The sequence below is a fragment of the Anopheles stephensi genome, chromosome 2 (genome assembly GCF_013141755.1).
Source record: "Anopheles stephensi strain Indian chromosome 2, UCI_ANSTEP_V1.0, whole genome shotgun sequence".
NCBI lineage: Eukaryota > Metazoa > Arthropoda > Insecta > Diptera > Culicidae > Anopheles > Anopheles stephensi.
This window is the reverse complement of record NC_050202.1, coordinates 6703305-6720447: the sequence shown is the minus strand read 5'-3', so window position 1 is coordinate 6720447 and position 17143 is coordinate 6703305. Positions and strand designations below refer to the sequence as shown.

General features: G+C 41.8%; 1 protein-coding gene across 5 annotated transcripts in view; it reads right to left on the bottom strand.

Moving 5' to 3' along the window:
• Positions 1 to 11512, bottom strand: part of LOC118503638 (homeobox even-skipped homolog protein 2-like) — a 53003-nt gene extending 41491 nt beyond the window's left edge. For all 5 annotated transcript variants that reach the window (XM_036037136.1, XM_036037137.1, XM_036037139.1 and 2 more), the window contains exon 1: positions 10120 to 11512. In XM_036037136.1, the coding sequence (XP_035893029.1) occupies positions 10120 to 10543 (424 nt within the window). In that variant the 5' untranslated portion in view covers positions 10544 to 11512. The remainder of the gene's footprint in view (positions 1 to 10119) is intronic.
• Between the last annotated feature and the right edge of the window lie 5631 nt (positions 11513 to 17143).

The following is a 17143-nucleotide window of genomic DNA, read 5'->3' as shown; positions in this document are numbered from 1 at the left end:
TTGAGTTAAACTTTCGGTTCCTCAAGAATATGCTTACAATTATTCTTAGAATATCCTTAAAGCAAGGTCAAATAACTTTTTAGTTTCGAGCTAAAAATTACAATATGGAAGTTTACAGCAATTTTTCGTAGTCACCTTCACCTAAATAATAAAAACTTAGTGCATTTTTTCCGGCAAGTCCATCAAACTATTTCCCTGAATCGATTCCGATTGTTTGTTTCTGTATTTGATCATTTCTCATTGGAAGGATCTCATTGGGAGGAAATCCGAAGGTAAAGATTTATCCCGATAATCTAACGAATGCATTAAAAAAGTGGTCAAAAAAATTCATAGCCCCATGAATTTATTTACGGTAGCTATGGCAAGAGCAATGAAAGAACTTCAGTCTAGGGTTAGCTCGTACCTACTCGGCTCAATCTGAAAAAGTCAGCTATCGTGGTATTCTGGCACTCCAGCAGAAGCACACTTCTACGCAAATTTTAAAAAAAGAATATAGTAAAATTATTTCTTGGTTAGAGTCCCGACTAAATATATAAAAAGGCGACCTTAGAATTGAGAATAACGTCAACATACTTTTTTTTTGCCCCCTATGGCCAACAGCCACAATGAAGCACAGCTGTAGGGTGTATTCAGTATCGCTTTTTGCTACAATACATCGATGGTCTTGGAACACATCGAAGCTTGTCCGACGATGCTTAACAAGGTTTAAATGTCTGGTTGTTAGAAAAAAGGCTCAGCTTTTCTACTTGCTAAGAAAAAGGTACCATAAAGAAAAAGAGCAAATGCTTAATACGCTTCATAATCTTTAGCCAAAGGAAACAATAAATGAAGTAGTAGAATAATAACAATCTATGTTACATTGACCAACTGAATGAGGTGGTCCGATGGCCGAGACGAAAGCGGCGTTGGCCGTTTCACGGCAGAACCAGGGTTCAAATCCTACCTACCGCCACCTCAAACGCATGACTGAAGAATCAAATGGCAGTAGTCCAGAAAAGGTAGGTCGAGAACTTCAGAGGTTGTAGAGCCAAAGAAGAAGAACTGAATGAAGTTCAATCGCACCTAGTTCTAAGCAATCTGTGACGTGAGAACTTTTATAGACATAGATAGTTTTCTTGCTACAATAAAAAAAAACAGAAGACAAATTAAGAAAATTATTTTATTATACAAATCAACAGGCATCAGCTTGCCGTCATCAAGCGACCAAGAGTAAATCCGTTAAATCATGTGACAGGATTACAACTAAAATAAATAATGGTTAAGTTATAGGGACACTATTCAAAACCGAAAACAGATGTTAACAATTCCAAGAGAATATTCAAAAACACAGCTGAAAGTCTCCCAATAGAAATCCAATGTGTAATAACGTGAATAAAAATAGTCCAAAAGTGACAACAAAAATCAGCCGGTTAAGGAATATTGTCGCTTTTAGGCAACGTTATCTTTGTTGCTCTATCTTATAATTCTTTTATAATTTAATATCCCTCTAAATCCGTTTAACAACTCCACTTTAAAGTAACCAAAGTACAGTGAAACATTTGAATATGTTCACCGGTATATTTGCGCACTTCAACCCGTTAAGCCACGCCTTCCAACGAACGGTACGAGCAAAAAGAAGCTGTTTCCAACGAAACCGATCGATATGCGGCTACGTACGCATACAACACGTCGAGCAAAAACCCTCGCCTTCAGAAGGGGTCGCTAATTAGGATTCATCAAGCATTGTTGCAAGGACACATTAACCCTTGAGTGTTCAAAAGCGGAATCGCCGGACGGTGCGTTACATTTGGGAGATTTTTTGTGAAATGTTTTGTTCGATTGGAAAATACTAATTTTAAGTTACTAGTTTGAAATTGAGCGATTAGTACACACCATTCATAGTTTCTAATTCACAAGAAGGATGATAAGTATTCCAGCCATCTGCTTCTGATTTGCCTTACACGTAACGTTACCACTGCCGAGAGCGGAGGAGTGTTATCCACCCATTCTTGTCAACTTATCGTCATAACAATGCCCCACACAATAGTAATCACACGCGGCAATGAAGTGAGCAAAGAAATTCGTGCCGTTCCCTTTCCTGGCCACCCTACGGTGGCATAAAACGCCTACGAATTGATCCTTTCGAGCGGCTGGCTGTGACAGAAGATTTTGCTTAAAAAGTCTCTTTTTCACCCGTTGTCATGACGCAGGACGCGTTGTGCTTGATGTTGCACGAACATCCTTTCACTGTTTTCAGGGTGGAGGCTCACTGTCATCACTGTCACATTGCTGCAAGGTCTCAAAAGATACCGATCGATAGCGTAACGTAACGTAACGCTACATCACAGCACCCGCTGGGTTCGGTTTGGGGTCGTACCACCATTTCCGACCACTATTCTTGATTGACAAATTGAAAAAGTAGTTCCGATCTTTCTTTTTTCCTTCTCCTTTTATTCTCACTATACACAACAAATCGCTGTCTTTATGCACTACATAAACTGTCAAAAAAATGAGGTTATCTTGAGCGGTTTGACGCATCGATTATTACTGCCGCATCGATTCTGATGCGATGGACAATGCTTCACTTTCACGTTCGGCTACAAACGGACAGTCGGCGAGAACGGATCCGATCCGAAGGCGGATTGTATGAGAATATGATTTTGCGCCTGCAGGACTGACAGACGGGTGACAAGTGAGAGAAAAAAGAAACGAAAAATCGAAGTATTTTATTGAATGAATTTTACCGTGGGCGTGTGGCGTAAAGGTGTGAACGTCATCATGCCATCAGCACGGAAGGGAACAAAACTCCCTTTTCAGTTCTGTGTACAGTTGTGAGAGATGGTAGTGTCATCATATCATTAGCGCTTGTTCGGGGAGCTGTTGTCGTTAGTCGCTAGACTGGTGAAGGACGAAAGAAGTAAAAAAACGTTGGTTTCCTTTTCTATTTTATTTTCTCTCTTCTTCACTCTGCGTAGAATTATTGGACAAACGCAACAATGAAAAAAAAAAACAGAAGCATCAACATTCCTTAAAATGTTGGAATTTTTTAACACACACAGGCACATGTTTGTGCTAATAAATTCCTTTCTATCTCACGCATGTTGACAGTGTGAATTGCGAAATGTGAAAAATATTTACAGAGGAGAAAAAAAAAACACACACAGCCTCACAATCTCTCACAATAGCCGTCTCGAGACAGAGGTAGTAACGCGAACGGGTTACGAAATTTGATCGCAACCGTGTACCATAATACAACAGCATCCCAGGGCAGTGGGCTATTCCAAACGGTGGTTATTTGTGAAAGGAAACCAGTAGTCAACCATCTCATCCCTGTAGGCGGTTTATTTTCGATTCGATTTTTGTCTCGCCTGAGCGTTTCTTACATTTCTAATCCTCCACACGGTCGTTTTCTCCCTCTTCCTTTTCTATTTTCTCCTGCCAAATCGTCTAACTTTCCACTTCTAAAAGGTGTGCCTCTTTTTGCTGCTGCTGCTGCTGCTGTTACTCTTCATTAGAGTTTCTGCGCCAGTTTAAAAGCGCTCTTTATCCTCCACTCATCATCAGAATCAACGGTTTGACAAGATTGCCTTTGATTTGTGTGTTTGTGCGTCCTTATGTTCACACCTTCTTCTTTCGTGCTTCTCCGTACGCTTGCGAGTATTATTTTTATATCCTTAATCCTTTTTATCCTTTCTTTGCTGTGTCTTGTGTTGCACATTTTCACTTTCGCCACGTTACCAGTGGCAACCGTACGCGTGAGCATGAGAGCGGGCAAAAAGTCGTCCAAGTGTGCGATGGCTCTGCAGGCTGACAGCGTCAAAGGAATGCGTCATTAGTGCGCACGGAGTGGAAGGTTTCGGGCAGACGATATTCACGCACCCGTTCTGTTTTTGTCCTGGTTCGGGCACGGGAAGCAACTCCGAAATTCGATACCCCGGTTTCACAACTCCCACTTCCATCCTCATCCTAACCACAAACACTATTCAATCGTATCCTTGTGCCATTCGTTCCGAGTTGCCTACTCGAGAACACGGTGCTCTTCAATCTTCCCATCATCCACCCATCCCCTAGAAAACCCAAAAACACAGGAAAAAGCGCATGCAGCGCTTGATGTGCACCAAAATCATTTGTTGCAATTCGGATCATTTTGCTGCTGCTACCGGGCTCGGGTACGAGTGGTTTTTCGCCGGAATCCTGGAGGTTTCATAATCCACTTAAAATGCTGTTTAAATCTACCCAAACAAAGTTCCAAACGCACCCGGAGCGGATCGAGTTTTTGGGTGAAAACAAACCGCTTCCTGGAACCAATTGACAATAAGATTATCCTCTGTGTTTATCCTTAAGTGAAGCCACAGCTTACAAGCAGAAGGCGTCGAAGGTTTCTCGCCTCCTGGAAGTGCTCTCAAGTGTTTTCTGTTGGGCGTGGAAAAATGACCAACAGATTTGTTTTGGAAGGGGCTGTTTCCCTGGAACTTCGCCTGAAAAGGACATCGAAATAAGAATGGCAACAAATGTCACTTTGAGGTCAACACCTGAACATCTTAATGAATATCCTCGTCGAATACAATAGTGAAAGCAGTTTATAATAAGCTTAAATGTATTCAAAATGTGCATTTTTCTCTCCAAAGCACCTCAAGCTCAAAAAAAGGGGGCTCGGGCTTTCCCATCCGCTACTATCTTATCTTATTATTTTAATGGTTTGCTGCAGTTTCTAGCAGCATTATATGGTAATTATTGCTAGACAAACTTGGCAGCACAAAAGCCCCGAGCTACAAGTCTCGCTTTAACCAGAAATGTTCTTGTTCTGGCTACAAAAACCTAGACACACACACACACCCTCACGTACACAGAAACACATACGGGCAAGGTAGGTTCTGCATGTCTCTTCATTTTCCATTAATTAGCCTTCGTGCTTCGCGAGGTGAAAACTCCCTGCAACCGCTTCGACCCAACCCGTTTCCTTCCTTGCTTCCTTCCTTTCGGCTTTGGGCTGGCGCTCCCCATATTCACCGCAGACAATGACGGATGCGAATGGTGTGACGTGACGCCTCCGGGGTTTCCTATTGGTGGGGGAGGGTGGGAGGGAGGGCGGGGAGGCCCACTTGGGTCCCCCAGAAGGACGGGAAGCACACAGTTGAGGAGCAGATTAACCCACTTTATTAGCGGCAATGGCCCAGTACTGGTTGGCTTCCTGTGTCTGGGAGACCGAACCGAATGGATCACCCCGTTCTAGTTTAGAGTCCACGCGGGGAACGCGAGGAACCCGCGGCAAGAATAGGTTTGTACGTACATCAGGGACATGGGTTTGGTAGCCCTTCGTCCTGCGTCTCCACCACGACCACGACGTCATCTTTCAGGAGTAGTTGGAGTCTTTTTTTTTTCCTTGTTTGTTGCGTCTCCCCACTGGAGCAGGATTCTTGCAGGAGAACTTGCTCGTACATTACCAGCAGGCTGCAGTTATAATGAAGATCCTGCGAACCGTAAGATGTCTATGAGCACAGCATTCAGAGCCCTATAATCACGTAAACATCGCGTCAAGTAAACATAAACTATTGACTATAGAGCGACTAAGGAGCCACGGTGTTGCGAGAGCGAGCGAAACAACGGCTTGTGCGTGAGAGAATAGGAACGATTGCTCCCTGCTAGTTTTTTGCCTACTTAGATGCTGGCAAAATGCATCTCACATTAAACACACACACACACACTGGCAGGAGCAAAATAACAGCTACTCAGCAAACCTCTTTCCATCCAGCACCAAGCCGGCTGGTCCTAACGTTTCCACGCTTGTCTGTGTGCTGGGGTTGCTGTTTTTTTTTCTCTCACAGGGCGTAATATCATCTGGGCTCATGCTGCATCGCAACGAGTTTGCCCCATCGCAATACGGAGCTCTATGATATCCCCGAGATCTGCTCACCCGACCTCAGCATCTCTCAGCGCCGACTGCATCCCAAAGTGCCAATGTACTGATAACAATGACTCAAGGCACAAACCCTACCCTACACGGGGTGTAGTGCACGAGTATGCGTGTGTGTGTGTTTGTGTGTGTCTGTGCAGGATCGGAATGTTCCTGTGCCGTTGCTGTACCAACCTTCCCTCACCCTTCCTACCCCATTCAACCCCCCAGCCATCCTCCGTTTCCACCGCTGGATCCGGTTGTGGAGGTTGTGCCCTTTTTTTTACCTCCGTTTCCCGGGGTTTTTCTTTGCGAACGTCATCCGTAAAACGGTTCCATTTGTTTGTTTTATTTCACACCTTAAATTTTTGGCTTTATTATTCCCCGTGCGCATAGAATATCATCGTACACGGCCCGTTTCGCCTGTGCCGTCCCTCCCGTTGAAGGTCCGTTGGTCTCACAGCAAAATCTGCTCAGATTCCGGGTTGTTTTTCTGAAGTCTGATTTTTTTTGGGCTGGCTCTCTCTCTCTCTCTTTCTACCATGGATTGTCGTGTACCTTATTTCGTACGTCGCAAAAAAGGATTCTTTTGGCTCATATTACATTTGCAGGATTTTTTGAGTTTTATGGCTCTAGTGTTGTTTTAGAGAAAATGTGTGTCTAGCTTGAACATAAAACATGACAATGATGAACATAAAATGGGAAGTACAAGTCAGAAAGATTACTGAAATGATCTAAAATATAAAACAAACATATCATACGGTGAAGAAATTCTAATAGTTACCGAAAAGCACAAAAGAATGCTGGAACGAGCACACAAAATAAGTAAACATTTTGAAGCAAATAGAAGACAAAAAAAGAACAGAAACACTTGCATAGCTTGCATAATGTTTTGGATGCAAGAAGAACAAAGAACTTTTTTTTATTCTATGTTCAGTTAAGTTAAGTCAAATATTTTACTCATTATTTGAAGATTTAATTTTATAATTAATTGCATTTATAATACAATATTTCTATTTTTATACACATAAACAAAATCTAAAAAGTCTTCTTTCCTCTAAAGCATTGTGTAATAACATTGAGACACATGAAGGGTTCTGAAAAAGACATTGGCATAAAGATGACGATATGCCGTCGGTAAGATAAACGTCGCTTGTTTTGAACGAAAAAAGACTTCAATTTCCTCGAGATAAACAAACTCAGATGAGTGTTAATAAGCTGTGTGATATTAGATTTAGATTTAGTTGCGATAAATGGTCATGAGGCTTGTGCAAAGCTTTAAATAGTAAATTTCACACAAACAAACACAAGTTTTTCTTATTACAAGTATTGATTTTGAAATCTTGTTTATTGCGCATTTTTTTGTCACATTTCTTTTAACGTAATTAGCCACCTCTACTGCTCGGTGTATTTCTCTTCACATCTTTCTAACGTTCGAACATTGCCAACACAAGCACAATTTGCCAATTGTTGTATCCTTTAGAACACACGCACACACACACATAGCGAGCTACATTTTTTTGTCTTCACTCCGGCCACACTATATTAGCCACTTGACACATTAACCGGGGCCTGCAAAAACGGCCGCCCGGCTCATCATAATTTATTCATAATCAGCTCTGTCTCCACACTGGGTTAATTAATTCCGCCCAAAAACCCGTCCATTCCTCCGGGTGGCCGTTTCCTCTTTTTTTGTTTTCTTCACCCTCGCACCTTCCCCAAGCGCCCAACGGCAACAACAACGGCAAACAAACAAAAAACCAACACACAGAGAAAGCGCACGCCATCCACACACACGGCCGCCACCAACTCGTTAAGGAATGATGAAATGCATCACCCGTTTACAGCCTGCTAAACACGCAGAATGAACAGAAGCCAGTAACAGCAGCAGCAGCAGCAGCCGCAGCAGCCCAGTGGCACTGCAGTGTGCGGTGTGTGCAGCAGCCCAGTCTCCAACGCATCCGGGACCATAGCCACCCTGGTCGTACAACATTGCGCGACGCGAACGACGGCGGTCCTGTGACGCAGCCGAACTGTGTCACGCGACACGATGGCGTCGAACATTACGTCGCAAGCGTCGACCGGGCACTCACGGAGAAACGTGCGAAATTAGCCACGAATCAGGAGCTTCAGCCAGCTCGCCAACCGGGAGGACAGTAATTTGCCACTCTCAGCTCATTTTTTCGGCCCGGTTTGAGTGCTTTTGCGCAAGGAGTTTTGATGCATTATGCATGTAACGTTTTGCTGGACAATATGTTGTGAACATATTAATTAGATTTTTGCAATTGCAATTACTTGAAGAAATCTCAACAAAAAGGGCGGTGTTTTGACAGTTTGGGAGCATTTGTTGGGAAATATACTGAAGAAAAAGGATACTTTCAGTAGGATAATCGGTGGTTTTTTAATTTATTTTATCACTTCTGGCGAATGAATGTAAGCTTGCTACAGCATTAACTAACTCGAATGTCATCGCAAACAGGACTGCAAGGGTTATGTTGTGCTTGGGGATGCGCTTGCGCAGGACAATAAATATTGACCTAGCAGCTCACCAACTAACAGTAATACGATTGAACGCTGTGTAGGCGAAAAGCAATGTTATAGCAATGTTACCTATTTTTTATACACAAAAATAAAGGTCAAATAAGACTTCACTTTTGTGTTTCAGCTCGTAGGTGATCTTTGCTGAATAAATTATTTCAATCTATAGATTCAACTACTTTATAAATCTTTTAAATTAATATTGAAAAAAATATCCTTGAAAGCAAGAAGATTATTTCGATCTTTGAGGATAACAACATATACATGGTTTCAAATTAATTGTGCTTAATAATTTTTTATACAATGTAGCCATTCTCATCGAATAAAAAAATATTTTTGAGTGAAAATTTAAGCGATAACTGAACTGATGATAACTGAGCGAGCTAATCTGAGCGATAAGCTGTTTAGTTAAGATATTTGGAAAATTGGTGATCATACTGTTGACAAGTTAAAATAAATCTTTTATATAAGAAGAATCGCACAATCAGAAAATTCTCTGTCGCTTTAAAAAACAGTTGGATCATGTTTAATCCATCATATTTTATTGCGACATTTATTCGTATTGAAATTGAAACATTATGGCGCCTTCCTATGCAAGAACGTTCAGACATTACATCCCTGAACATACCTTCAATGTTATTAAAAATTCAAAGCAATAGTTTTTTAATTTATTGTGGACCACTTTTTAAGACATTTTAAAACATGGCGCTTAGATGATGTAAATGATTATCCGAGTTTTGGAATAATTTTACCTCACGTAACTATCAGTAGATTATTTAGGGAACAATTAAAGAACTAATAAATCGAAAAGGCTTTGAGTTCTTTGAATCGTCATTGTATACACAATTCTATTATGCTTTTTGTCGTCACATCGAGCTGTGATTTATTTAGAACACATACAAACACCCAACCCTGACTTGGTGGCCTGAAGCACACTGTTACCTCTAGAAGCCTCTATAAATGCAAATATACCGTAGACAAGTAGTGACCTGTTTTTAAGTTTAAATTAAATCCATTATAAACAGCAAAAAACATAAATAATATAATATGGACTTCAAAAATGCTTCACTCTTAATCAGTAGACTTTAGTATAGTTTAAATTGCAACGCTGGTGTTAGCAATAACCGCCTGCTAATCGTTTTGCTGTGTTTTTAAACTTTATACAGAGAGTTGTACTAACCACTTTTAATCGTTAAATTAAAGCTTCTTATAGCTTCTTCAATACAATTTATGATTAAAATGAGCAATTTATGTTAAGGCTTTTTTCTTCAAATGTTTCTATACTCTATTATGCAAAATTTGAACTGAAAGATTTTAGTTTTATTCTAATCAAATAAATCAATATATTTTTAATTTTTGAAGATGCAAAGAGCGCATATATTTATGACAGTTTCACAGATTAAGGTAGGGAAACAGAGTTGAATTTTAAAACAGTTTGAAGGGACATTGCTGATAAAGACTTTGAGTCTTTGGAAGAAGGTTGCAAGTCTTCGATTCTTATTCAGTTGTTGTTTTTAAATGTTTGTTGGAGAGCTGTGATCGTTATAGGCCGAGTAAACATATTCCTTTCTAACGACTCAAGAAAAGAACATTCGCAGTAATACGATCCAATCGCTTATCATGGATTTTGGGCAGATTTTGTAGAAATAAGGGAATGCGAAGAACCTTTTCTGAATAGTATTTTCTATGGGAGCATCATCTCTACTTACTGTTAGCCGACTGTGCCGAATGCAGCTGCAGCGAACCACCACCGGCGGCCGCACTCGCAATGTTGTGCGGCAGAAACGCCGCGGCCACGGCGGCGTGCGCATTAAAGTACGCCATCCGGGAGGCCGCTGCCATCTGCATCTGGTGCGGATCGGCACATCCGGCCGCGGCAGCCGCAGCCGCAAACGAGGCCTGCCCGACGGTCGTCGGGTATAGGGATGGAGTGACGGCCGACACGACACCACTGGGCCGGGTCGATTCTCCGCTGCTCCCGAGACCCAGCAGCTCCTGAATCGCGAACGGGGACCGCTGCGGCATGGTTTGGACTGGGCGGTGTAGGGCGGCGGCTGCTGCTGCTGCTGCCGCCGCTGCGGCCGGTGCGGTGACGTGTATCGTTTCGGTTCGGGGCAAGGACTCCAGATTCATGCTGCCGCGCCCAGCGGACCTTGCCTCGTATCGTAGCCGGCGTTGGTTGGAGTATGCTTTGCCTCCAAAAGGAAAAAAAGGGTAACAGCTGACCCCAGGGGAGAGGTTTTTGGTCGCGACACACTCACACACACACGCACTTGTTTTAAGGACGGCGACTACTACTTTGTGCTACACATTGTTTGCGCGTTTTCGGACCGGCGATATCTTGCTTCCTGCTTACTTAGGCGAGACCTTAGCCGTCAACACAAGCACACGGCGGGAACGGAACCATCTAGCAACGGTGCCGGATGATGGGCGATTGGTTTGAATACTGTGAGGGCCGTTTGGTGGCGCGCTCGTTTGACGAAACACGCCAATCCGCGCGTCCAGAATCGACCGAGCTGATGGCGGATGGCCAATGCATTCTTCCATTCAGATCCTGCCAAAAAGATACTGCATCATTTGCACACAATTCCACGCACTTGTGACGGTTGGGAAATCCAGTTACACAATTACAAAATAGAAGCACATAGACGCACACACACACACTCACACCAACACACACACTGGTATGTCACTGTTTGTTATCATTAACTTGAGTCCACACGCAAGGACTCTCAAGGTAGGCTTTTTTGTTGACTGGCTGGCTGGCTGGCGGGTTGTCTGCTCACCGACACCTATCGGCAAGTAACATCATCATCATCACGAGCGCACCTCGCTGTGGCATGCAAAATTCGACTGCAGCGAGAATAGACAGCGGAGAACAACAAAAACCACCAAGTAACGTTGGTCACCCACACAGAGACACACCCGCGGGCGTAAAACACAGAACGCGAGCGCAAACTTACGCGACACCGACCGTCCGCACCGAGCGATGATTGCGTGGCCCGTGTTCGAGTTCGAGCGCGTTTGAAATGCTAACGTGAAATGTGAAGTGAAATGAGCCCGCGCCCGCGATGAGATGATGATGAGCTGCGGCTGATGATGCTTTTGGTTCGCGTGTACCGTCAACGGTCCGGCCAGAGCGCCGTGCGTGGAAAATCGCACCCACTTCGGCTGCTGCAGCTTCGGCTTTTCGAGTGAGAGCGCCCGAAACAACCTCTCTCTCTCGCTCTCTCTCTCTCTGCTTTGTTCTTTTGTTGCGATTAGTTATCGCCTGCTACGCTTTTGTATCGCTGTACATAGAGCGTGCTCATCGTGCGTCCATTACACACACTCCGCCATTGAGCTCGGGTGTGAAAGGAGGCGTGGTTTCACGTGGTTTTTGGGGCGTTTGCTAAATAAATGGTTGCTGTTTTGACGATGCGGATTATATACAGAGGCGAGCGTGTTTTTTTTTTTATTTGCACAACTTCTTCTCGTTGTGCAGCTCGGTCGGGCTTGTTACACACGGGCTTGGATTAGCAAGAAACTGACTTTACCGAGGTTACGCGAGGGTGGGGACGAAGGAAACGGGGAGCGGAGGGACACCGAGCAGCGTAGTATTTTAAACGATGGAGTCGTAAAATCTGTAATTTTATTACTGATTTAACAATGAGAACATGTTAATTAAAACAGTAATTAGTTTGTTATTGATTGGCTGAATCTTGACAGTGGCAGCGCGTCGCTTCGCCACGGTTGGACCGGGCGGCAAACACCGGCACAGGCGCGCTTGCAACGGACGGTCGCATCGTCCTGGACGGCGTCGTCTGTTCGAGTGTTCGTCCGGACGGAGATAGCGTTAAACGGCGATACGGTGCGATGTTGGGTTGGGTGCTACTTTGAGCTGGTTCGGTGGTTGGTGCTGGTGGCTAACTAGTAAGTTGTGGTCGGTGCTCTTTTTTTCACGCTCCATCGGTTTTATTCTAACGGACTTTTCGGAAACCATCATCGATCAATTTTCTGACCAATTTTATAACGCATTTTTAATTTGAAAGAAAGTAAGTCTATTAGCTCCAGAAATTATCTCTAATGATTACTGCTCATGGTAGTGATTTTTAAGTTATCAATTTTAATGTAACTTGAATGCTCATACATTGAAATGTAACACTTGATTTGCTCAAAATTAAACCTACTTTTACGTTACATGTGTTTTGTGCCAAAATCAATCTAAATTTTCTATTACAAAAGCATAGTTGGATGAATTTGACACTCCGCTATTGTTGCTTAAGTCAAAACTAAACAACAGTACTCATACCAACGGGACACAAACACAATTCAGTTAAGATGGGTAATTGCTTGATCTGAATTTCTGAGATTAAGCCTCTTCTCTTGCTATTGCTTTTTATAAGAAAAAATAGAAGAAAATATTATCAACCCAGTAACAGGTTGTAGTGGTTTCCCCTTTTCGTCGATATTACTGCTACTTTTTTGTGGAAACTTTAAACACCTCAACAAGAACATTAAAACGCGTTTTTCAACTCGAAAATTTACTAGCTTTTATGTTGTATTCCGAAACAGATTACATGTTTTTTAACATGGAGTTTATCATCACTAAAGAAACGGAGTGTTAAAAATAAATCTAAAAATATTGACATGTACAAACATAATCACTAAGTTTAATCAGGTTTTCAGTTTCAGTTTATTCAGTTTTAAACATAGCAATAAATCCAAGCCGTTCCTAATAAATTTATAACGTATTTTAAAACAAACATATGATGCAAAAAGTGACAGATTATTTTATTACATTTTCGTTAAGCTTTTTAATCTGTTCTTGTTATTATTATTTTCATTTACATTTTGAATGAATGAAAATGACTCATCAACACGATTAAAGTCGGGATTAAGTTTCAGAAGATCATCACCATACCAACTATCAGGTTTGATACAATTTTTAAAACAGCTTGAACTGTTTCGATATTCTATACCGTATTTTGATGAACAATAGTGCATGATGGATAACTGTACTATATTCATAACATAACCTTTTATCGTTTAAACATATCAAGCATAAAAACACAGCACAATAACAATCATTTGAGTAGTAATAACAAAAACATATTCTGAAAAAAGATGAGGTGTCCTAACAATTGATTTGGCTTTCAGCTTACAAAACTTAATAAAAACATTGTGGAAACCTTTTAATGAACAAGAAAAATACTGAAAAATTGGTCCCATAATATCTTCAATTGAATATTTCTTAAAGATCTAGCAAAACGCAATAAATATTAAAAATAGTAAAATACGATAAAGCGATTAATGCGATGTAGAAACAAAACTTTAACCAGCAAAAATATTTTAAATAATTTATATAGAATATTTTCCAACCTCATACATCTTTTTTCCTTTTTTCATATAGCATCACACAAAATCTACACTTTATCCAGTATGTTGTGTAAATCCCCGGGCACTGCCCAGAACATGCAATTTTACACCAATTACCAAACTAATCCCACGCGCTACATGCTATCCGGTACTCGAAAGTTTAGAAGCAGATAAAAAAACCCCCGCCGAAAAAATAAAACGCGAACGAAATTTGTCAATCCACACAACCAGCAACAAAGAAGCGTTCCGCAGCGATGAGGAAGAGTTGTAGTTCCCGTGCTGGGCTCTCCGTTTTTCTTTTTATTAATCTCAATTATGTCCCGCAACATCTGCGGTCCATTCACCAATCAAACGCAAATGGCGGAAATTGTCATTGGACCAATGAAATCGTCAAAAGAGAGAGGGAAAGAAAAGAAGGCACCCCCCGCGGGTCGTTGCTAAACCATTTCGAATCAATGTGCCCAAAAATCTCACCATCAGCCATCGACAGATTCGGTTCCGGGTGCGGGCCAACAAAGAAGAGAGCATGAGTTTTTTTCTGTAAGCTTTCCATTCTTCCGTTCTTTCCCTTTCTTTACGGCTGCCGTACACAGGAAAAAACCACAAAAAGCCTACAGAGATGGAGCGTCTTTTCCATGGGTGGTGTACGCTTTTCACACGCGGACCCAGCGGCTCGAGCATCGGACGGACCCTACCGGTCGGTGTGTTTTGGGGGCATGAAAATTAAACGCAAACCGGCTGGGAGATTGTTTTCGCTGCCATCCTTCATTGTTACTTAGCTCGCGACAAATGATTAAACGGAAGGGATTAGCGAAGCGAATCTTCATCATGATGCGGGTTCTTGCTTGCCCGGAGTAGTTGCTCCCTACCTAACTTCTTATCGATTTTTTTTTTTTGGGCCAACGCAGCACGACAGGGGATTATGTCACAGCGAACTTCCTAACCGAAACCTTGTTTGATCTCTCCCTCTTTTATCGCGTTTTTTTTTTATTCCAAATCTTGTTAAACTCTCACTCTTTGTGTGTGAGTGTGGCGACAAGTTATCAAAATGGCTGTCGGAACGCGGGATACAATTTCTTATTTGCAATTTTTCTCAACCTCGAATGACATCTGGCACTGAAAGCAACTTAAAATCATTCATTCGGGTAAACACATGCAGACGCACACACACGTGATGATTTTGCTCTTTTCCCACGAGTCGTACAGACCATCCCCCCACTCGGATCAAAACCATCCCCATCGCGTAGCTCAAATCCCCCGCCCCAACACAAACTATCTGTAATGTATGCCGATGAAAAGTGCTACTCAACTGTGCTAGTGCTGATATCCAGACAAATATGGATAATAGCAAAAGTACCTGAGCACGGAGACGACGGCGATGATGATGATGCACATCAGTTACATGCACGCTGGCTCTGCTCTCTATAGAGTCAGAGACTATTTTCCACCGAACGAACTGATGCAGCAAAGGTGATTTTTCTGCCACCGGTCATGCAGCGAGCTGGAAATCATCGATCATCCATCAGGCGCATTATCATGAGCAACTTTTATTCGTTATCAGTAATCGTATCGGCTTTGGGTTTTGCGGAGGGAGGGCAAGCTTTCAAGTAATTCCAATATTGAAGATGAGACCTCCTTTGGGTGGTTACGGGTGAACATGAGATGTATTAGTTCACATGCTCTTTCATGCATGAATCGGTCGGATAAAGGCTGGAGAACGAGCAGAGGGTTGTAAATGTTTGGTAAGCAAGTGAATAAGTAACATACTGGCGAAAAACTTCCCTTGTGCTATTTGTCACGACACTTTACCAATTTGAATGTATCAGTAAGACTTATAGAGCTTCGAAGAACTTATGACTTATCTACTATGAGACATCTTAAAATTAAGTCTGTTTTGAACAATTTTTATTCAGCTACTCTATGTCCTAGCGATCTACCCATATGTCTGCCAAATTTTCTATCATACCTTCATTATAAGGACAAAATATTACAGCAGTGCACAGTGAACAGTGGAGGAACTGCAAATCAAGGCATTCGAGGTCGCAAAGAACAGTCGTGGAATCGCAGGATTTGATTTGTTTTGAGCGAAGATTTTGGAAAGAGTGAGGTCGAGTTTCTATAGTCTTAAAGAATGTGAGGAAAACGAGATCGTCTTATAGGGAATAGATTCAGGCTCCCGTATGATATTATTTGACCGTGAAATGCAACAGCAAAAGACGGTGAAAATTGCGGATTTTTCGGCAGGAAGTATTATCGTTATGAATCGCAGATTCAGTGTTTAGAACATACAAACACCCTAACTGGTGAAGAAAATCCTGGTGAAGATGGACATTGTTATATTAAATTCGGTGTCCATGGCTGGGACCAAGTCGTCCATGCGGCAATCTCTCAGGATTTATGACTGATGGTGCTTCCAAAAATCTTTTGGATGATAATGGTTTAATTCTAATCTCTATTTGGTATGATAATGGTTTAATTCTTATCTCTGATTTAAACCCAATCAAATCATTCTGTTGGCAGCTGCTAGTAAAAAAATTATTGTAAATTTGTTATTGTAGAGAACTCTGGCAAAGATTTCAGCTAATTGGTATAGGACTGCTATAGAATTTGTAGAAGGCTTCGGGTACCACTTGATAATTAAACAATGCTTCAATAAATTCTGGAACTGGACCTAAAATAAAAAATGCTTATTAGTTATTTTTAGTAGATACAACCTTAATTTGAGTATGTGAAATTGATAGATCATTCCTGAAGACTTTTCTCTGACATTTTTGGCCTGCAATTATTGCTATCCTGCCATTACCGAATCACGATTGTTTTGAAATGTTTCTGTTAAGACATGTCTGGCAAGACTCTGCATCGCCTTGAGAGTTGTCAATAAAGTGTAGCAGAGCTCAGTTCTATCTGAAAAGGATCCACTTCATCTTGAACAGAACTATTTATTGCAAGTTCTTCGTGAAAATCTTGTAAATGAATTTGCAATTCGAATCACTTATATCCAAAAAGAATATAAGAATCTAACAAGAATCAGCTTAGCTTAGGAGAATGTTCAACAAATCGGGAGGTTGTGTATGCATGCATACGTAAGTCGTCTAAATAATTCTAAAAATTATGGTGCGAACAAGCAGCACAAATTCCCAGCACTACTTACACAACTAATCCGGCTTGTTAATGCTCGCCGTATGCAAACGGATCAGGTTTCAATTACCCATGCTACCAACACCAGCTAGAATCAAGCTTAACCTTCAACAGAAACGTAAGGCTCACGAGAAGAAAGTTGCGTGGTAGCGTCGAACAATTAATACATTCAACACTCCTGTTCCTTTCTTCCCACACAGCATGCACACATGCTTTCTTTCAGCAATTTCTTCCCAT